Raw genomic sequence first — 22,915 nt, 5'->3', positions numbered from 1 at the left:
ATATAAGAACCCTCCTCTATATAAGAACCCATATATATAAGAACTAATCTGGACCGTACAATTAGTTTGATCTGACCGCTGAAAATAAATGATTAGTAATGGCATTTTAGTAATTTTTGCTGTTCTTTTCCCTTTCTTTCTCCTTATTCACGTTTCTTCTTTCCTTTTTTTTGGGCTTGGAACATTACAGCTCTCTCTCTCCTCTCATACATTACAAATTTACAACTCTTTCTCTCTCCTCTCATACATTACAACTCTCTCTCCTCTCATACTTTTGGATGCAAATTCCTTCAAGAAATTAAGGTTTGTTATTCAATTTTTATAATTTTGATTATCCTTTTAGTTAATTTATTTATTGATATCTATTTTTTGCGAATTTTTGTTGAATTTTTTTTATTTTGGCGAATTTGTGAGAAATTTTATTTTTTCTAATTATTTGTGGATATGCAATTCATCAATTCGAAAATCAGCAAAAATCTGTTTTTTTTTCTTTTTGCGATTTCATCATTCAGTTTATGTTGATTTTATCTTCTTTTTTTTTTTTTTGCGAATTTTCTTGAGTTTTTTCATTAATTTCATCAATTTCGATTTTTCATTTCCAGAATTTTTCGATGTTATATTTTTTTGTTTTTTTTTCCGACTTTCGAGCAATTATTTTCTGTTTTTTTCGATTTTATCTGTTTTTTTTTTTTTGCGAATTTTCTTCAGTTTTTTTTCATTAATTTTCTGTTTTTTTTGTTTTTTTTTGCGATTTTTCATTTCCAGATTTTCTGTTTTTTCCTTTGCTTGAGTTTTTCCAGATTTTTGATTTTTAATGGATTTTAATTTCTAGTTGCTTTTTTGCTACAATATGTGTTTTTTTAAATAGGTTTTTGCATATTGATGGATTTAGATGGTGTTCAACCTAATTATCCTTCTTCTTGTGTTACTTATTCAGGTAATTTTATTGTTTTTAATGTTTTAATTTCAATTTACTTACATGTTCTAAAGTTTCTTTACTACGTTCTAAAGTTTATCGGTAATGTTCTAAAGTTTTCTCTATATGTTCCCATCCGAATGATAAGCGCAAATGCCATGTTCCGTTGCCTGTTGAACTCCTTTTAGAATGCAGAATACATCGGAGTATGAAAGAGTGGTTGATGAAGGATTATAAAAAGTAGTACGTGTTAGATGCTTCATCCAAATATACCATAAATGTACCAATCGCAATTGAAATCTGCTACTGACACTGTATATTTTCACATGGAATTGAATGTGTAGTAGTGAGTCCTAGTGATAAGGGTAAACGACAATACTAATTTAGAATTGTCATGAGTCACATCTTTATGAAATAGCAGAGATATTTTCACAAGCTATGTTAGAGTGTAGAGTCTATAATTTGCAACCCCACACATGCACTTGCAAATCACTGATTTAATATTTCTTCACTAGGCTTTTCAAACTTTTTTGAGATTGTTTGTTCTCTGTTGGAGCACTGTTTAGTACTACAAACTAAAATTAGATGGATTTTATCCACTTTTTATTTCTTAACATGACTATATTGCTTGGCCAAAACTAAATACGGAGTATAATTCAAGTAGTGCAAAAAATAGCATGAGCTAAAATAAAATATTATGGTACTAATCTGAGGAAGTTAAATAATTTGATAAATAAAAATATCTAATCCATTTTAAATAATTTGTAATGATTCAAAGTAAACTGTGGGTAAACAATATCAATCATTATCGGATAATGCCACAACAACCTCAAGGCTCGTCTTGGAGCTGGGCATTGGGGCTTGGGAGTTGGGAATGCTACTTTTTCCTAGCAATCTGACATAGGGATAGTTGATGCATGTCACTGCTACTGGAATCACCGAACCATGGCCCCACCAATCTGACATAGGGAGTAGGGAATCCTACTTTATCTTTATATTCTAAAACTTTCATTCTATGTTCTAAAGTTTACCTTCTAGTTTTAAATTTTACTTTTTATGTTCTAATGTTTACTTTCATTGTATGTTCTAAAGTTGACCTTCTAGTTTAATTTTTTCACTTTATTCTAAATTTTATTATGTATGTTATAAAGTAATTCACTATGTTCTAAAAGCAATATGTTATAAGTATGTCCCTAATTTACTATGTTCTAAAGTTTATCCTTGATGTTCTAAAGTTTTCTCTGTATGTTCTAAAGTTTTCTATGTATCTTTCTCTTTATATTATAAAGTTTTTTTATGTTCTAATGTTTTCTTCATATTCTAGGACTTTCATTGTATATACTAATGTTTACTTTCATGTTCTAATGCAGTTGGTGATATTTATCGTACTCCAGAGGTTGTTGGATCATTTAGCCCTGGTGGTACCACTAAGAAATGGATTCCAAGTGTTCCCGAGGAGTTAAAAACCCAGTTTGGGGATGATTTTAAAGATCCTGAAGAGGGTCTTAGTTTTTATAAAGCATATGCAAATGCCGCTGGGTTTACTTCTAGGAAATCTACTACTAAAAGGAAGAAGAATAACAAAGATATAATTGCTTTTCAATATGGAGTTTGCAATAAGGAAGATTTTAGGGCAATAAGAAAACCTATTGCTCAACAAACAGTTTATGAAGAAGGAAAAGTTCGTATTACTAGGAAACGTTTAGTCACTCGTGTAGGATGCAATGCTCACATATGTATGAGATATGATGCTGGAAAGTATGTTGTAACTCATTTCAAAGAAGAACATAATCATCCTTTATATACTCCAAGTTGTGCAAAATTTCAGAAGGATAATAGAAAAATGCATATTATGCATAAAAAGTTGATTGTTGATAATTCAAAGGTGATTTATTTTTATGTACTAAATAATTTTTTTTTTGTTTTGATTTACTATGTTCTAAAGTTAATTCTTAATCTTAGTAATATATTTTTTTTTTCTAACAGGTAAATGTTGGTCCTGTGAGGTCTTATACTATGATGAAAGAATTAGCTGGATCACATGATAATGTTGGTGCATCTAAACAAGATTTCAAAAATTTTTATAGAGATTTGAAGGCTTTTATTGATGGATCAGATGCCCAAATGTTTGTCGATAATTTTCAAAATAAGAAATTGCTCTAGAGTGCATTTTTTTTTCCTATGATGTTGATGAAGAAGATAGACTTTGTAGAGCTTTATGGGCTGATCCTATCTGTCAAAAAAATTATGCACTTTTTGGTGATATGGTTTCTTTTGATACCACATTCAAAACAAACAGATGATGTTTTAAATATAAATTTCTTTCATAATGTAATTAATATTTTACTTTTACATATTAATTTTTTAAACATATGTTCTTATATTCTAAATATCATGCCTTGTGTTCCTAAACAAATATCCATCATGTTTTGATGTTCTAAACAGATATTCTTTATGTTCTAAACTATGTATGCCTTATGTTCTAAACATATATTGCTAATGTTCTACCTTATGCTTTAAAATATATCCATCATGCTTTTATGCTTTAAACATTATGCTTTTGTGTTTTACACTTTATTCTTTGTGTTCTAAACTAATATCCATCATGTTCTAAACATTATGTCTATATGTTCTAAAGTTTACTTATAAGTTTTTAAAGCTACATTGTATATTTTTAGTTTAGTGTTTATGTTTTAGAGTAATTCATTATGTTTTAAAACAACTATATTACTGCCACGTTTAATAATTAAATTAAATTACTATCCTCTAAAGTTTATCCTTAATGTTCTAAAGTATACCTCTATGTTCTACAATTTACCTCTATGTTCTAAAGTTTACCTCTATTTTGTAACATTTTCTGCATAAATAATTTGTGTATGTTACAGATATAATATGATCTTTGGTCCATTTACTGGAGTTGATCATCATAAAAAATGTGTTACTTTTGCGGCTTCTTTTGTAGCTCATGAGGATATATCATCTTTTGAATGGGTTTTCAAAACTTTTCTTAAATCAATGGGAAATAACGAGCCTGTGTGTTTGATTACCGATCAAGACCCTGCAATGAAAGTTGTTGTTCGTAATGTTTTTCAAAACTACAGAACATAGGTTTTGTATGTGGCATATTATGAAAAAGGTACCTGAAAAAGTAGGTCGGGCGATTGCCCAAGACACTGATTTCTTGAAAAAACTGTGTTCATGTGTTTGGCATTTAGAGATTGAGCCGGCAGAATTTGAAGAAAAGTGGAACAAAGTTATTTCAGAATTCCATTTGAAACGATCATGAATGGTTGGCATACATGTACAACATACGTGATATGTGGATTCCAGCGTATTTCAGAGATTCATTTTTGGGTGGCATTATGAGGACCACATCTAGATCAGAAAGTGAAAATAATTTTTTCACTATGTTCACAAATCCCCATCTCACTTTGATTGAGTTCTACATGAGGTAATAAGTAATTGTCTATATATGTTCTAAAGTTACTCTTTATGTTCTAAAGTTTTCCTTGTATGCTCTAAAGTTTTCTTTTTATGCTTTATAGTTTTACTATTTATTTTATAATTCTCTTTTATGTTTTCTTTTTCTCTTTATGTTTTAATAATATTTAGATCATAATAAACAAGTCATGTATATTTATATGTTCTAATGTAATTCACTCTATGTTCTACAATTATCTTCTATGTTTTAAAGTTAATTTCTATTTTCTATAGGTTTGAATGTGCATTGGATGCTCAAAGGCACACTCAAAATAAAATGGATAATGATTCGAAGAATAAGCGTCCGGAGTGTAAGACTCCAATTCCTTTAGAGAAAGATGCTTCTGAATTGTTTACAACAACAATTTTCTATGAATTTCAATATGAGCTTGAAATTTGATGTTTTAATTGTGGTGTTGAGGAGATGAAGAAGGACAATGAGCTTTACATTTTCAATTTGAGGGAAGGAACTAGAAGGAGGACTTTTGATGTTGTTTTTGATCCAACTACCTTTGATACCAAGTGTTTTTGTAAAAAATTTGAACGTGATGGTGTGCCTTGTAGGCATATGATTTGGGTGTGGAAGGCAAGGATGTTAGAAAAAAATTCCCAAGGCCTACGTTCTAAATAGATGGTGTACAATGGCTTATAAGAAGCCCATTTTTGATTTAGAGGGTAATGTGTTGGAGGAATTTACTAATGCAGTAGATAAGAAAATGTTATTAAATGATTTGTGGTCTGAAATTCATGCTTGTGTGAGTTTAGTGCAAAACAATGAAGATGATCTTAGTGATCTTGTCAAAAAAACTTCGAGCCATGAGGGTAGATTTGGAACAGAAGAAAACAAATGGAAGCAACAATCTTTCGAGCAAAGTTAAAGACATTGAAATGCTTATTGGAGCTAGTCTACCTTCTAATGTTTTAATCAAACCTCCTAAAATTTCGAAGAACAAAGGCACGGGGGTTCATGTTCCAAATCAGGTCAATGTTCCAAATGATGTCCATGTTCCAAATCAGGTTCATGTTCCAAATCAGGTAAATGTTCCAAATGATGTCCATGTTCCAAATGAGGTTCATGTTCCAAATAGTGACAAAAGAATGAAGAGTGACAGAGAAAAGTCTATTGAACAAAGTCAAAAGAAGAAGAGATTATGTAGAGCATGTGGGGAGCTTGGTTATCATGATAGTCGTAATTGCCCTGGAAAAGTCAAGTGATATTGTAAGTAAACTTTATTTTTAATTTTCTAAACTTTAAGTTTTAAGTCAAAATTAATATATAATTTATACTTTGTGTTCTAAATTAATATTCTTATTTTCCAAACATAATCTCTAGTGTTTTAAACTAATATATATGTCATGTAATATTATTTTTTTATGTTCTAATGTAATCCATTTAATGTTCTAAAGTTACTTTCTAAGTTCTAGAGTTACTTTCTTTCTATGTTTTAAAGTTTATTATTTATGTTTTAAAGTAATTCAATATGCTCTAAAGTAACTATGTTCTAAACAAGTTTAGAACATAAAGTTATTCATATATGTTCTAAAGTAATTCAATATGTTCTAAAGTTACTTTTCTATAATGTTTATTCTTTCTGTTTTAATGTAATTCAATATGCTCTAATGTTAAGAACATAAAGTTATTTATTTTGTTCTAAAGTAATTATGTTCTAAGCAAGTTTAGAACATAAAGTTATTCATATATGTTCTAAAGTAATTCAATATGTTCTAAAGTGTTTTCTCTATGTTCTAAAGTTACTTTTCTATGTTCTAAAGTGTTTTCTCTATGTTCTAATGTTTATTCTTTCTGTTTTAGTGTAATTCAATATGCTCTAATGTTTAGAATATAAAGTTATTCATTTTGTTCTAAAGTTTTCCTTTATATTTTAACTTTTCTCTTTATGTTCAAAATATTTTCTTTATATGTTCTAAAGTTTTCTTTATATGTTTTAAAGGTTTCTTTAAATGTTCTAAAGTTTTTACTCTATATAATATCATGTGTTCTAAACTAATAGAAATGACATGTTATAACATTTTTTAATGCTAAATTATGTGCTTATGTTCTAATATTGTTTTATTTTTTTTCTTTATAGGTTGATGAATATACTATTAATCCAGTTGCATGAGATGTTATATATTTAGAAACAATATCTCATTTACTAGCACGTAAAATATTATTCATGTAATTCTTAAAATATAAGAACTCAATTTATTTACTTTTAGAAACAATATATTTTTATTTCTTTTTTGTCCAATTATTATTCAGAGTATCTCTACTAGTGTTTTTCTTATCAATTTTTATGTTAATTAAAGTTGATTATAATGTTTTATAACATCTCCTGTCTTTTCATCTTCCCCCCTTTTCGTAATTATAAGTTGTTTTATTAAGTCAATTTGAACTACGAGTAATGATAGTACAAGCATTTTAGATACCTTTATTAAACAGCATTTAGTTGAATCTTGCTTTAATCAACTTTTATTTATTCAAGTTTCTTAACATTGATTTACATATGCCTTCTTAGATATGCACTAAAGAGTGTATGCATTGTATTCAAAAGGAAAAATAAAGCAAAATTAATGGATTAGAAGCAGCCAGTTTAGAACATAAGCAAATACTTTAGAACATAGATAAAAATAATTAGAAGATTAGCAAAATCAATAATTTGGACATGTAATAAGAAAAAAGTACAACATAATAAGATATAATTAGAATCAAGTTACCAATTGAATGCTTTGGAATCTTGTTACTTTGGCTGTTGTCATTTCTTGTTACTTTTTTTTTAATTTTCTTATGTTCTAATGTTCTACACTTTAAGTTTTAAGTCAAAATTAATATATAATAATATATTCTAATATCCTAACTTTATAAGCATATAATTATTAAAACATAATCAAAAATACTTTAGAATATACCCATATAATTTAGGACATGAATATAATTTAGCATATAAGTTTATATGATATATTTTATATTAAAATTTTAGCATTTAATATGATTCAACAATATATTTCTTGTAACAGGTAAATACATAGAACATAAGAAATTACTGTTATATTCTTTGCAAATATCTCTCTACAAATATAAACTTAAGATCTTAACAATCATATATCCATTTTGTTCTCCTTTGACCACTTTTTTGATCTCCTAATCACTTTGTTCCGTTCTTCATTTACTTCTGCTGTTATTATCTTCCCACAATACTCCACTCTTAATTTTTTCATTTGGTCAAACTGCAAAAAAAAAAAAGAGTAACTTTTAGAACATAAACAGAAATACTTTAGAACATAAGCATATAATTTAGAACATGAATATAATTTATCATATAAGTATAAATAAATATAATAAACCATAATATATCTAAACAATAACCAAACCAAACCACAACACTAAAACCATAACACCAAAACCATAAACAAAACTAATTTAAAACATGTATCTTATGTTTTAAACTTACATTGTCTAATTCTAGTCCCGAATTCCATTGTTTTACAGATTCTCCTTCATATGTTTCCATGTGCTTCAACAGGAACACTCCACAATCATGTTTGTTCTTATTGCTCTTCCATGACATACTCAAGTTTCTTGTTTTGAAGGAGGATACAAAGTCACTCTTTATATTTGAGTCAATTGAGTGAACGAAATCACCAAATGCATTCAACTGAAAATTGGATAAACTTTAGAACATATAAGGTAAACTTTAGAACATAAAGAAAAACTGTAGAACATAAAGGGAAAACTGTAAAACATATAAGGCAAAAGTTAGAACAAAAGTATAATTAAAAAAATGTAAACTTTGATGTCTTACCATTAATCTATGGTAATTTCCATATTTATTTTGAAAAGGAATATTTGGTGGAAGAAATATGTTGTCAATCAAATCAAATGTTCCTTCCACAAAGTTGACACACAGCAAATAGTAGTGATCTGGTAAAACGACCGGGAAGAAAACCTAATAGATAAACAGAATTAGAACATAGATAAGCAAAATTAGAACATAAGCATGCATTTTAGAACATAAGCATATAGTTTAGAACACAAGCATATAATTTTTATAACATGTATTTTAGAAAATAAGCTTGTAGCTAAGAACATGTAGTTTAGAACATAAGTAAGTAGTTTAGAAGATAAATAAGTAGTTTAGAACATAAGTAGATACTTTAAAACATAGATAAAAATAATTAGAACATAAACAAAACCAATAATTAGAACATATAATAAGAAAAAAGTACAACATAATAAGATACCAAGTTACCAATTGAATGCTTTTGAAGCTTGTTACTTCGGCCGTTGTCATTTCTTGTTGCATTCTATCAAACAAAGCCTTCATTCTATCATCTTGCCTTTCATTTGATTTGAAGTATTTTTTTGTACAACGTATGAGCTGAAAAAGAAAAAGAAATTAAAACATAAGTAATTAGAACATAGGTGCATAGTATAATCTATATGAGAAACAAAAAGAATCTACTCTTAGAACATAGTTATAATTTTAAGTTCGAAAACATACATAGCATTCAGTAGTGAAAAAGAATCTACTCTTCTTGTCTACACCACGTCTTTTATTTTCAAAATTCAATAGGCAAACATAAGTATCCACAACATTGTTCAACATGTGCTTATCTTCTATGAGACTATGAATCTCATCTCTCGTAATCGTTGTCCCCATGTTATCAGCATACAAAAGCTCCCTAAAATCAGAAAAATAAAATCAGAACATAAGCATGTAGTTTAGAACATAAGCATGTAGTTTAGAACATAAACACATAATTTAGAACATAAGAATATAGTTTAGAACATAAGTACCTATTTTAGAACATAAGCATATAGTTTTAAACATGTACTTTATAACATAATCTCGTAGCTTAGAACACGCAGTTTAGAACATAAGAATGAAGTTTAGAACATAATTTATAGCTTAGATCATATAGTTTAGAACATAAGCATATAGCTTAGAACATAAGCATATAGCTTAGAACATAAGCATATAATTTTAAAGTTTTAAAGTCTTACTTATTATCTCCTTGAGCAAACGCATACTCAGCTACCTTTCTATTGTCCACGTTCTTGAAAAGTTTTTCATGTTCAACCATGAAAGGTGAACGCAAGTACATTGGAAGCTTATCCTTTCCTCTTTTTTTCCGTGTCTTTTCTTCTCCTTTTTCTTCTCCTTGTTTCCTACTTAATTCAATTAAAAAATATCACATAGATAACAAAAACCATAACTAAATCAAACCAAAATTTATTGATAACAAAAACCATAACCAAATCAAACCAAAATTTATTATTACCAAGTTTTAAATTAAAATTTAACTAAACCATAACCAACATTTGTTTTAAAGTTTAACCTAACTTTTCTAAATATTTCTAACCTAAAGATCTAATGTTTACAAAATGATTACCCTTTCTTGTTCTCATTTTTTTCTTCTTTGTTCTTCTCTTCATTCTTGCTTCCTTCATTTTCTTTCTTCTCCTCTTGATTCTCCTCTTTTTCCTCCTTTTTCTTCTTCCCCTTTTCTTCTCTCTTCTCCTCTTGGATCTCCTCTTTTTCCTCCTTTTTCTTCTTCCCCTTTTCTTCTCTCTTCTCCTCTTGGATCTCCTTTTTTTCCTCCTCTTTCTTCTTCCCCTTTTCTTCTTTCTTCTCCTCTTGCTTCTCTTCTTTTTCCTCTTCTTTCTTCTTCTCCTTTTCTTCTTTCTTCTCCTCTTTTTCCTCTTCTTTCTTCTCCTCTTTTTTCTCTTCTTGCTTCTCCTCTTCATCCAATGTAGGTGGATGATCTGGATTCAGAAAAGCACAATTTAGAACATTTGCTGTCACTTCTTCGTAAGTGAGTTCTGCTTCATTATCTTCTTGATTTTCTGGGACATCAAACCATAAGTAGAAACAATAAGGACACAACATAGAAATAGTTGGAAAAAATTTAGAACATTAGAAATAACTAGAATATAACCAGAAAAATTTAGAACACAAGAAGTAACTTTAGAACATAACTAATTTACAACATAATTATATTATTTAGAACATATGCACATAATTTAGAACATAATCATACAATTTAGAACATATGCACATAATTTAGAGCATAACTAATTTCGAACATAATCATATTATTTAGAAAATATGCACATAATTTAGAGCATAACTAATTTAGAACATAATCATATTATTTAGAACATATGCACATAATTTAGAACATAATCATATAATTTAGAGCATATGCACATAATTTAGCACATAATCATATAATTTAGAGCATATGCACATAATTTAGAACATAAGAAAGTAGTTTAAAACATAAGCATCTGATTTAGAAAAAATTTAGAACATCAGAAATAACTTTAGAACATAACAGAAAAATTTATAACATAAGAAGTAATTTTAGAACAAATCTAGTAATATTAGTTCAAAAGAAAAGAGTTTGAAAATAATGTAAAACTACCAACTGCTGGTGAGGGGGTCAATAAGTTGAAACTTGGAGGAGTTATATCAAAAGGTTGCTTCTTTTTTGGAGGAATTGGGTTTTTTGGTGACTCCTCATTCCTTTTCTCTTTCTTCTCAATTTTTTCCTCCTCGTTTCTCTCTTTTATGTCCTGCTCTTTTTCTTCTTCTTTTGATCCCAAATCTTCATAGCAATTACACCATAAAAATTAAGTATTATAGCAAATAGAAAAAAATAATTAGAAAATAAAAAGTAACTTTAGAACATAAGAAATATATACAATTAGGAGACAACCTAGAAATAGTTAGAATATAAAAAATTAAGAATTAACTTTAAAGCATAACCAGAAAAAATTTAGAGCATAAGAAGTAATATTAGAACATATCTAGTAAATATTAGTACATAAAAAATGAATTTGAAAATAATGTGAAATTACCAACTACTGGTGAGGGAATCAACAAGTTTTTGTCTTTATTCTCTTCATTTCTCTCTTCTTTGTTCTTATCTTTTTCCTCTTCCTTTGATCTCAAATCTGCTTAACAATTAGAACATAACTAATTTAGAACATAACTAATTTAGAACATAATCATATAATTTAGAACATAAGCATGTGATTTAAGCGCATGTTTTAGAACATAAAAAAGTACTTTAAAACATAAGCATCTGATTTAGAACATAAGTATAATTTGGAAATTAAGCATGTACATGTGAAATTACCAACTGTCGGTGACTTTGGTGACCTTGTTTCCTCGAATTTCTTCCATGCCTTATCCATAACCATATCCAATTCTTCAATAAATGCTGGTTCATCGAAGACATGTTGATCTTGGCTGAGTATAGAAGGGCTTTTCTTTTCTTCTTGGTTCACGAATGTCTATAAAATAATAAATTATAATTTAGAACATAATATGCATAATATTTATATAAATTTATTATACTTTAGAACATAAGCTGAAAATACTTTAGAACACAACCAGAAAATACTTTAGAACATAATTATAATACCTTTGTTGTGTACTTGCACCATATGTTGTCTATGAGATGTTGCATTTTTCCTGTTGTTTCTTCCTCAACAAAAAGATCTTTTGCTTGTTCTAACATGCCATACATCTCTTTAACATTCGAGGCAAGTGTTTTTGCCAAATCTCCAAATTTGCTCAAAAAGCCCTTCATTAGAACACAAAAATATTTTAGAACATAAAGGACATAACATGGATAATTTAACAGAAAAGGATTAAATTGAGCATAAAATATAATTTAGAACATAAACTAAATCATACCATCATGTCATTTCGAGAAGTTGTAGAACTAGAACCTATTGATGATTTTTCCATTCTCTTCTCTTTTTCCTTTTGTTTTGGTTGTTTCTTTTTTCCTTTTGGTGCCTTCTAGTATATAAATTATAAAATTTAGAAAACAACAACATAAATTTTAAAGATTAGAATATAAAGGTTAGAATAAAGTGTTTTCAATTTTTACAAGATAAGCATATGTAGTAATAATTTAAAAGGTATAATTACCATTGATGACTCTTCCTTTCTATTTTCCTTGTCCTCTTGTCTTGATTGTTTCTTGTTTTCTTCCTACACATTATAATATATGAATTAAAAAATTTAGAATATAAAGGATAAACTTTAGAGCATAAAGAGAGAACTTTAGAACATAGGCAAAAGTAAGTTGAGTGATTAGAACATAAAGGATAAACTTTACAACATAAAGGGTAAACTTTAGAACATAATGGGTAAACTTTAGAACATAAAGTGTAAACTTTAGAACATAGGCAAAAGTAAGTTAAATATAAAGTTTAGAATATTTAGGGGTAAATGTTAAAATAGTTTATCACATAAAGTATATAGTTTAGAATATTTAGGGGTAAATATTAAAACAGTTATCACATAAAATATATAGTTTAGAGCATAAAGGGTAAACTTTAGAACGTAAGCAAATATAGATAGAATATAAAGTGTAGTGTTTAAACATAAGCATATACAAATATCATACCACAATTGATTCCATTCTTTCCAAGAGTTTTCCATATCCAAATCCATGATCTTTTTCAAATTTATATCTCACTTGAATCCTTTCCTTTGTCCACACCAAAATTAGTGGACATTTTCTTGGTTTTTCTAACCCTCCTCTTTGTAGACGATCAAAATAGAATACCTATTTAGTACATGTTAAGAATTAATTAGAATATTTTTCACACATTTTCAACATAACAAGAATAATATATATACATAATGGTAAGAATTTAAAACTTACCATTAGAAAAGGTAAAGGACCTGTAAAGTAAGAATTTCCCTTCTTCCATACACTTACAGAATATTTCAAGTGCTCAATCACAAATGTGCACCAATCCAATTCAGCAATTTTCTTTACATCCATACAACTATACAAGAATTTAATGTATAGTTGTGGGTTGTTTGTTGATCGAATGCAACAATTGACAACACATACCACAAAGTTCCAAAGAAATTCATCAGAAACTGATTTTTCCTTCTTCAATTCTTGAATTCTGTCAATCAATCTCTTGTTGGTTGGACTTCCCTTTTAGAGGTAAAAAAAAACATATAAATTAAAACCTATGGAGATAATAGATCTATTTTAAAGCAGAAAACACTTTAGAACATAAGCAAAGCACTTTAGAACATACAATTTATAACATAACCATCTTATATCAATATAATATCATAAAAATAGCTAAATATAATTTTGAACATTACAAGTCAAATAACTACATAAATGATCTACGTTTTAGAACATAAAATTCATACTTTAGAACATAAAATTTAAAACATAACCACATTATATCATCATACTTTTTTGAGGCCAAACTTGCTTCTCCAAGCTTTTAGAAACTTGCTCCATTTCAGATTTGACTCATCATTTGGTTGCTCAATCCTTTTGCCTCCCAATGGCAACCCATAAGCCAAATGAACATCAATTGCCTCCAAAAAGATTTCTTGTTTTCTCTTTGGTAACATCAAACAACATCTCTCCGTGTCAAAATTCGTAACCAAGTTTTCTGTCAACCTAGAATTATAATGAAAAATGTAAGATTTAAAGCACAATACAACTATATTTAGAATATAATTGTCAATCTTTAGAACATAGAAGATTAAAACATTTAGTATAATATTTAAACTTTTGAACATAATTTAGAACATTATATAATAAAAAAAAGTCTATTTTAGAACATAATAAACATACATTAGAACATAACAAAAAATTAATTTAGAACATTAGTGTATAGCAATTCAAACATGAGAGATCATAATTTTAGAATACAAGAAGTAACTTTAAAACATAAGTAATTTACAACATAATCATATTATTTAGAACATATGCACATAATTTAGAACATAATCATACAATTTAGAACATATGCACATAATTTAGAACATAGCTAATTTCGAACATAATCATATTATTTAGAACATATGCACAAAATTTAGAGCATAACTAATTTAGAACATAATCTTATCATTTAGAACATTAGTGTATAGCAATTCAAACATGACAAATCATAATTTTGAACATAACATTGATAATACTTATGATTTTAGAATATGATTTTAGAACATAACATTCTACTACTACATAGAGTTAATATGGATTGGTAAATCCAATTCCAAAAAGCCTCCAAAACCAATGTTCCGAATAGCTTGCTTTTGTTTTTCCGAAAGATTTATCAACACATCCTTCATGAATTGAGTAGGAGGTACTCTTTGATAAGGTTGCTCTTAACTAGTTTATCTTGCTCATTAGCTTCTACTACTTGGACATCCTCACCATCTTCTTCTTTTTCAATCTTTCTTTTCTTCTTCTTCTTCACATCCTCACCATGAATAGATAAACATAATTAGAACATAGATAAGCAAAATTAGAACATAAGCGTGCACTTTAGAACATAAAAATAAAGATTGTAAAGATTAAAGAGTATTATTACCTGAGTTTGATTTTTTTTATTGATTTTTTGTTCCTCCTCACTATCTATCATCTTCCATCTCCTCTTTTTCATCTTTCTCTTTCATCTTTACATCACCCTTATTATCATCCTCACCATCATCTTCACTATCATTATTCTCGTCATCATCCTCAACATTATTACCCTCTTCTTCTTTTTGATCTTTTCCTTCTTCTTGATCTTTTTCTCTTCCTTCCTTTTTTTGCAATTTTCGAGGTGGTTGAAGCCTTGTTGGAAGTTTTCTATGTCTTATAGCAACACTTTTACTTTCAATATGCTTCTCAAATTCCGATCTATCAATTACTTCCGCTTCAACGTTTTCAACTTTCCTTTAAAAACAATAAAAAATAATTAGAATACAACTAACATTAAATAGAGTGCAAATATAAAGGGATAAGATGAACATAAACTATAATGGATACATATTAGAACATAATACAAATCTTCAGAATATAAGAGAAAATTTTAGAACATAATGGAAAACTTTAGAACATATTGGAAAACTTTAGAACAAAATTTAAAACATAATAGGTAAAGTTTAGAACATTAGTTTAGTTACCTTTTTCTTACATAAGTAATTTCTTCTTCTTGTATATTAGTAACTCCTCCTTCTAATTTTTCTTCATTTTGGCCTTGCATTTTACTGCAACATTAAGAAATCAAAAACATTAGTAACATTCCAACATTATTATTATATTTTTGAACATAGGAATAATTTAGAATATGCTGAAAAATAGTTTAGAACATGCTTAAAAAAGAGTTTAGAACATGCTGGAGAGTGAAAAACCCAAAATAGAATGAGTAAACTAGAAATTTAAAAGACAAATGAAACAGAAACATGATAAGGTTTGATTGAGTTTATTTTCAGCCCATGTTCTAAATTATTTCAACCTATGTTCTAATTTTTTCCTATGTTCCAAATTTTTTCTACCTATGTTCTAAAGTTTATTTTCAGCCCTGCAATCACAAGTTCACTACCAACAACCCCTAACCAATTAGCTGCTGCTGCATAAATCAACCACCACACCACAACCCCTACAAACAGGGGCAATCGCACCAACATCACCAATTTCGAAATCAAAATTCGAAAAAATCACTAATTTTTCCAATTTTCCTTAGCTTGGTTTGTAAGTGGATGAAAATAACTTTCCAGGTTGGAATAGTTTTTCTAAGGGGGGGAAAAGCATTCCTGTTCTAAGTAAGGAGAGCTACATGTGCTTCCCCAACTTAACTTCCTCCCCCCTTCCATTTCTAACCCTTCATCTCCCCTTCTTCCTTTCCTCTCCAAATTTTCAAGCAAAGAACCAACATAGGAAAATTAATCTCCATTGCAATAATATTCCATGGATTAAAGTTAGTTTGAATTGTTTCTTTTAAATCAACACAACTTACGCGATAAACTACTTAGGAATTTTCAGCCTAAGAGATTCCTTCTAGAAATCAATTTTCATTAGGAGTAACTCCTATGACTAAAAATTATGTTCACTGTTTCTGATCCTCACTAATCTGGCACAATTCATTTCGATGCTACAGATCAAAGCACAAAATAAAAATCAAGCATCTCCTCCAAGTTCTACAAATATCAAGTGTCTACTTGACATTGCAAATTTTTTTTTTCAACTCCCGGTCTCGCTACACATTTAGATCGTCTATAAACTACTCGAGGCATTTTGAAGCCATATTTGATTCAAGCTATATTCAATCACATGATACTCCTAAATATGATCAACTAATTGTAAAATATCCAAAAATAAATAAAAAGAGCAAGTGGAAAATTTCATAAGCAATCTATGTCAAATTACAAATCTGGTAATCAAGATTCATTTAAAATGCAAGGTTCTAATATATCAACTGAAACTCAGGACCAATTTCAGTTGCAAAGCACAAAACTGACAATCAAAATTCATTTAAAACGCAAAACTCTAATTACCAGCAGAAACTTACCACCAATTTCAGTTACAAAGCACAAAATTGACAATCAAAATTCAATTAAAAACCTAAAATCAAATCAAAAAATCGGAAAACATAAAATCGCAAAAATCAAAACAAAAAATCGCAAAATCTACTTGAACAACATGCTAAGTTCATGGAAATTTGAACAAAATAAAAAAAAAAAAACGCAAAATCAAATCAAAAAATCGGAAAACATAAAATCGCAAAAATCAAAACAAAAAATCGCAAAATCTACTTGAACAACATGCTAAGTTCATGGAAATTTGAACAAAAAAAAAAAAAAAAAAAACGCAAAATCAAATCAAAAAATCGGAAAACATAAAATCGCAAAAATCAAAACAAAAAATCGCAAAATCTACTTGAACAACATGCTAAGTTCATGGAAATTTGAACAAAATAAAAAAAAAACGCAAAATCAAATCAAAAAATCGGAAAACATAAAATCGCAAAAATCAAAACAAAAAATCGCAAAATCTACTTGAACAACATGCTAAGTTCATGGAAATTTGAACAAAATAAAAAAAAAACATACCTGAGTCGAAAATCCTTCAAATTGCAATTTCTATGGAGATTTTTGGGGGTTTGCAGAGAGAGAATGTGATGAGCACGAAGAGAGAGAAAGTTAGAGGAGAGAGAAAATTTTGATCGGGTGGTAGGGCCGTAGGGGGTATGAGGAAAAATACGTGTTTTAATCTTAACCGTCTAAATTACCTTAATCCTACGGCTGAGATTGGTTCTTATATAACTAGGGTTCTTATATAAGGAGGGGTTCTTACCGGATCCCTCCCCTATATATATATATATATATATATATATATATATATATATATATATATATATATATATAATAATCAACACGAAACTTTGACAATTAACTACAGTGTAAAAATAATTGTGTAAACCATATAAACTTATCTCAACGTAGTATTTTTTTTTTCATTTTTTTCTTCCCTTTTCGTATACGGAGTACAAGTCTATCCATATAAAGGTTGCACCTAGAGGTGGTTATTGGGTAGGGTAGCCCAATGATAATAGGGTCAGGGTCAAGCTTAAAGGATTTTTAATGGATAGGGCCTTTAATGGACAATACCCTTATTGGACAGGGTCAATATAGAGCCAAAATGTTTTTCCAATTTAATTAATAAAGAAAATAGATAATGTAAAAATAATTACATAGATAAATTCATATTCATATATACTTAATAATGGCTTTGTCTAATATCTTTTTTAAAACAAATTTTTGTATGCGGCTGACCACTTGGTGCGGCAGGGGTTACTTGTAGGGTGTTACTGGTTTTGTCAGGGGTTACTTGTATGGCTGTTACTGGTTTTGGTCAATGGTTACTTGTAAGGTGTTACTGGTTTTGTCGGGGGTGACTTGTTGGTGTTACTTGTACGGGTGTTACTGGTTTTGGTCAAGGGTTATTTGTAGGATGTTACTGGTTTTGTCTAGGGTTACTTATAGGTGTTACTTGTATTTTGGGGTTACTTGTAGGGTGTTACTTGTATTTTGGGGTTGCTTGTAGGGTGTTACTGGTTTGATATGGAGTTTTGGTTAGAGTTACTTGTAGGAGTTACTCAGAATACAAGTAACCTATACAAGTAACTTCATAATACAAGTAACCCATACAAGTAACCTCATAATACAAGTAACCCTAGAATACAAGTAATCCCTGCCGTACTATGTGGCTTGCCGCACTGAAAAACTTCTGCTTTTTTAATTGATATTTTATAGGCCTGTCTATTATCGACCCGCAACCCGCATTGGTCCCACCCAATATTAACCCTATAAAATTTGACCCTCTTTAACCCGACCCCCAACTGACCCGCACCGACCCTGACTCTTGCCCAATAACCAGGTCTAGTTGCACCTATGTCATCATATGTGATTACACATTTACACTACACTACTACATCAACACAATCAATGAGAAGCAAATCATACTAAAAACAGCAATAAACCCAGAACAAAACCACGTGCAACATTAATTAATTGAATAACAAATTGAATAAAATATGATCATTAACTAAATTCTATGCCTAACTAAATTGAATAATTTTAATTTGTTCAGAAATGAACAAATTAAATTAATAAGTAAATAAACATACATTCTCCTATTAGCATTCCCCTCATCATTTGATTTTGTAGGTTGTGCGCGTGTCACTTTCCCCCCACTCGTGTGTAAAATCACATTTCAACATTCCCTCCATAACACAACTCCCCCCCCCCCCACCTCACCTCACCTCACCTCAGCTCACCTTCACCCCCACCTTTCCACTCTCACTCACTTTCTCTCTCTAAACTCCATTAATGGCTTCCTAGAATTTTCTCTCTCTAAAACCCACCATTTTTTCTCTCTCTAAACCTTTGTCGCATTTTCTGCTACTGCTGCATCAACACTTTCTCTCTTATCGTCTGCGCCTTTTGTCGGGGTAAATTTTCTCTTTCTAACTCTCACAATTTCACTCTACTTTTTTTTTTTTTTTTTTTTGTTTCTGAAGCTTTTGCTAAGTTTAGACATGGCAGAATCAAATTTCTGCGCTCCAAAATGCTTCCATTTCTACTTTTTTTGTTGAGTTTTTTTTCAAATAAAATCTGGTCGAAATCCCAAATTTCTCTCATCTAGGGTTTCGTGAAGTTTCTGTTTTGGTTGATTCGTAATACAATGCATATTTTCGATGCATTTTCTCTCTCTTACCTTTTCCAAAAATACGCCGTCGATTTAGAGATCTTCAGGAAGTCAAATCCTATTCTTCTACAGTAATTTTTGTTGTTTGATGTGACTTTTCTGACGCTTTTTTCATTTATTTATTACTCTTCACATTAAATAATCAAATAAATACTCCATTGTTTTATTGTTTCGAGGTTTCATATACTTTTATTCTCTCTCTCCAGTTTCTTCTTCATCAAGCTCTCATTTCTGAAGGTCACTTCTGCTGAGTTAACTCGCTCCGAGTTGCTACGTTCACTCGATTATTCGTCGATTTTTGCGACCATTTTTACGGCGATGTGTACGTCGACGAGTATGCCTTCTTCGGGTGGTTTGTGGCGGAGAATCGCGGTTGTTACGACGGCTTTTTCGTTGCTGTTATTCCTCATTCTACTACTTCATACTGGTACACATTATCAACTTTTTTCTTAAAATTATTGAATCTTCTCTACTTTATTTATCCGAAAATTTTCTTCGTCATTTTTTATCTCAAAAAATTGCGTTAATAATATTATGAATTATCCTGATTTTTAGTTTTTGTAATTTTTATGACGTTTGATTTTTTTTTTTTGTTTGTAAATTATATATTTTTTTTATTTTGTTTGTAAATAATCTTCTCACAATTTCACTCTACTTTTTTTTTTTAATTAATTTCGAAAAATAACGAAGAATTTTATTTTTGTCGACTGAAGACAACAATGGCGGTATATAACATTATTATTAATAATATTTTGTTATTATTATTATTATTATTTTATTTACAGGGAAGAAAATCAATATCAATGGTTTTCAAATGAAGAGGTTGATTTCATCCGCCATTAACGACGTTCTTCCATCTCCTCACTGGAAACTTCTAGGTACTTTCTCTCTCTACACTTTCTCTCTCTTACAGTCTTACCCTCTGTTAGTGTGTACTTTTTTCGGGGTATATGGCCTGGAAATTGTGTAATGGCGATGTGTAGTGGAAACGCATATGAACAGAGGTAAAGGGGGTGTACTAGTACTATTACTGTTAAGATTGAGTACAATATTATTTTTTTGTCTTTGTTAGAATTTTTGTCACATTCAAATTAATTTTATTTGAGGATGAATTTATGGGTTTATTTTATGTTAACTTGCACCTGGTTGAATTGGATTGGGTTAAATGCTAAAATGCTGTAATTTTTGCTGTTCATATATTCAATTTTGGTATGGTTTTTGAGAGACAAATATTTGGTAGGGGACCACCGTGAAGTTTTTTTTTTTTTTTTTTTTTTGGGTATTTTTGAAATTTGTCATTTCAGGGTAATTTTATTTTAATGGCAAATTTGTTGGATATGCGCATGTTTAGCAATATATGAGTAACTAATTAGGAGTTCTCACTTTGCTTTCAAAAAAAAAAAAAAAAGGTTAGGAGTCCTCACTAAATTATGATATAACCCACTTTTGAAGTAAACTTGATTTTGTAGAATTTAAGAACTTTAATTGAGTACATTATTCCCTTGTTTCTAAATGTTGTTCTTTACTTTGATGTTGCTAGAGATAGAGGGGAGTAGTTAGGCTTTTGATTTGAATTTTGATTTTGTCTTGTGTTTTTGTTAATTGTAGTCAAGTTTAACTGGTTTGATTGTATTAATTGATTGGTTCTTAATTAGATCTTTGTTTTTTGTATATCCATTTAGGCTAGTGTAAATTTGGGCTTTGGATTTAAGATTAATGACTTGTGATTTTCGATTTGAATTTTAATCTAGTCTTGTATTAATTTGCTAGATTGTACTAATTGATTGGTTTTTAATTGGATATTTGTTTTTTGTATATTCATTTAAGATAGTGTAAATTTGGACTTTGGGTTTAAGATACAATGATTTGTGATTTTCGATTTGAATTTTGATTTTGTCTCGTGTTTTTAGTAATTGTAGTCAAGTTTAATTGGTTAGATTGTACTAATTGATTGGTTCTTAATTGGATCTTTGTTTTTTTTTTGGTCCATTTTAAGCTAGTGTAAATTTGGACTTTGGGTTTAAGATACAATGATTTGTATTATTCAGTTTATGTACAAGTTATAGTGGTGGTTAGTCACTTACAATGTTGCAATTGCTCCACTAATTGATACAATTTCTTAGGGTCTGGTTAATGTCTGATTTGAATGAGATAGTATATTTTTTTATTAATTCGATTTCATGCTCCAATTTGAATGACATTATTTCGTTGCTCTAGTTGGTGCTTGGTAAGTTGGTGGTACTATGGAATCTGAATCCATGAATTGGAAATGATTTTAGCAAACCATATAAATAGGGGAATAATAATGTTGTGATAAGCAGTCTATAGTTGTCGCATAAAAGATGAACCATAATGTAGGGGACCTTACTAAATTCACTTACCCTATGATGTTTGCTTTTAGTTGATTATTTATGCTTGCCCCTGTCCCTTTTCAATAAACTCATTCATACTAAAAAAAAAAAAAGTTAATTTTGTCTCCATATTGCATTCTATTTTTTCTATTAACATTAGTATGTTCATTGCTTAAATGGGTGTTGTTTTTCTGCTTAAAAGTTGATTACATCCTTACTATGTTTTGACCCCGTGTTTTTGTTTCTAAATTTGGGCAGCACCGAGCGTTGAGCCAACCCGGTTTTGGGATGATACCAACAAGTGCTCTGAGTCTGACCTTTCCGTTGGCCAAATACCCAGTGCACCATTGCCCTCGGGTATACCCACTTACACTGTTGAGATCGTGAATGTGTGCTCCTCTGGATGTGACATCGCCCACATTCATCTCCGTTGTGGTTGGTTCAGCTCTGCCTTCCCCGTCGACCCATCTCTCTTCAGGCGTATTCGTTTTGATGATTGTGTCGTCAATGCTGGCAGAATTCTAGGGAATGGGGAGTCGTTTACCTTCCAGTATGCCAATACCTACAGCTACCCCCTTTCTATTTCATCCATGAGTTGCTTATAGATAATTAGATACTCAATAGCTATTAGTCTTTTTTTTTCTTGCCTAACGGAGTAGTACCTAATGTTGTCTACAATTAGGCTTGGCTTAGGCTAACTAAAGAACACCCAGCAATTATATGAAGCAACGAAGCCATAGTTGTGACTCGCAAGCTCGTGCCTTGTATAATTGTTGGGTGTTGATTTGCCTTATTCCTTTGTGGGTAGTTTTTCATATAATTCTTGGTATACATGAGGCTTAGAGAGAATTAGTATTGATTTTGGTAGGGAATTTCGTGATGTAATTAGTCTTAAAGTCCACAACCTTGGGCAATTTTTTTTTTTTTTTTTTTTTTTTTTTGGGGGGGGGGGGGGGGGGGGGGGGGGGGGGGGGGGGGGAGGGGTATATATAGATGTATATACGAGTTATCTCGTAGTGCAGTTTTTGCTAGTACGTTTTTTTTGATACTAAAAGCCTAAAAGGTAAAAAAAATATGATTTGTTCACATTGTTGATGTCCTACTCATACTTTGTATTAGAATTTTTTTG

The 22,915-nt window shown here is 29.7% G+C and overlaps 3 protein-coding genes across 3 annotated transcripts; 2 read left to right on the top strand and 1 right to left on the bottom strand.

The window, feature by feature from the left end:
• Positions 1-868: 868 nt before the first annotated feature.
• LOC110724119 (protein FAR1-RELATED SEQUENCE 5-like) lies at positions 869-3,119 on the top strand (the record flags this gene model as incomplete). Its single annotated transcript, XM_021903515.1, has 3 exons — positions 869-937; positions 2,287-2,801; positions 2,903-3,119. Coding segments are annotated over 3 exons (761 nt in total), but the record flags the coding sequence as incomplete, so codon positions are not given.
• Positions 3,120-14,419: 11,300 nt separating this feature from the next.
• On the bottom strand, positions 14,420-15,467 carry LOC110724034 (glutamic acid-rich protein-like). The gene is made up of 3 exons (XM_021903432.1): positions 15,352-15,467; positions 14,775-15,121; positions 14,420-14,651 (listed from the first exon to the last, which is right to left on the bottom strand). The coding sequence occupies exons 1-2, from the start codon at positions 15,429-15,431 to the stop codon at positions 14,815-14,817; spliced, it is 387 nt and encodes a 128-aa protein (XP_021759124.1). The 5' UTR covers positions 15,432-15,467; the 3' UTR covers positions 14,420-14,651; positions 14,775-14,814.
• A 4,281-nt stretch (positions 15,468-19,748) lies between these two features.
• On the top strand, positions 19,749-22,538 carry LOC110724033 (TPD1 protein homolog 1-like). The gene is made up of 3 exons (XM_021903431.1): positions 19,749-19,862; positions 20,221-20,313; positions 22,045-22,538. Exons 1-3 carry the CDS (start codon positions 19,754-19,756, stop codon positions 22,389-22,391), a joined length of 549 nt encoding a protein of 182 aa, XP_021759123.1. The 5' UTR covers positions 19,749-19,753; the 3' UTR covers positions 22,392-22,538.
• The last annotated feature ends 377 nt before the right edge of the window (positions 22,539-22,915 follow it).

Source organism: Chenopodium quinoa, unplaced genomic scaffold (genome assembly GCF_001683475.1).
Source record: "Chenopodium quinoa cultivar QQ74 unplaced genomic scaffold, ASM168347v1, whole genome shotgun sequence".
NCBI classification, from domain to species: domain Eukaryota; kingdom Viridiplantae; phylum Streptophyta; class Magnoliopsida; order Caryophyllales; family Amaranthaceae; genus Chenopodium; species Chenopodium quinoa.
The sequence above is the reverse complement of the archived record's forward strand: the minus strand, read 5'-3'. Positions and strand labels throughout refer to the sequence as shown.

Excerpts from the sequence above, each read along its gene's own strand:
- LOC110724034 (XM_021903432.1), bottom strand. The coding sequence starts at position 15,431 with ATGCAAGGCCAAAATGAAGAAAAATTAGAAGGAGGAGTTACTAATATA. Across the intron at positions 15,122-15,351 it reads ATTACTTATGTAAGAAAAAG|GAAAGTTGAAAACGTTGAAG; the intron begins GTAACTAAACTA and ends TTGTTTTTAAAG.
- LOC110724033 (XM_021903431.1), top strand. The coding sequence starts at position 19,754 with ATGTGTACGTCGACGAGTATGCCTTCTTCGGGTGGTTTGTGGCGGAGA. Across the intron at positions 19,863-20,220 it reads CATTCTACTACTTCATACTG|GGAAGAAAATCAATATCAAT; the intron begins GTACACATTATC and ends TTTTATTTACAG. Across the intron at positions 20,314-22,044 it reads TCCTCACTGGAAACTTCTAG|CACCGAGCGTTGAGCCAACC; the intron begins GTACTTTCTCTC and ends AAATTTGGGCAG.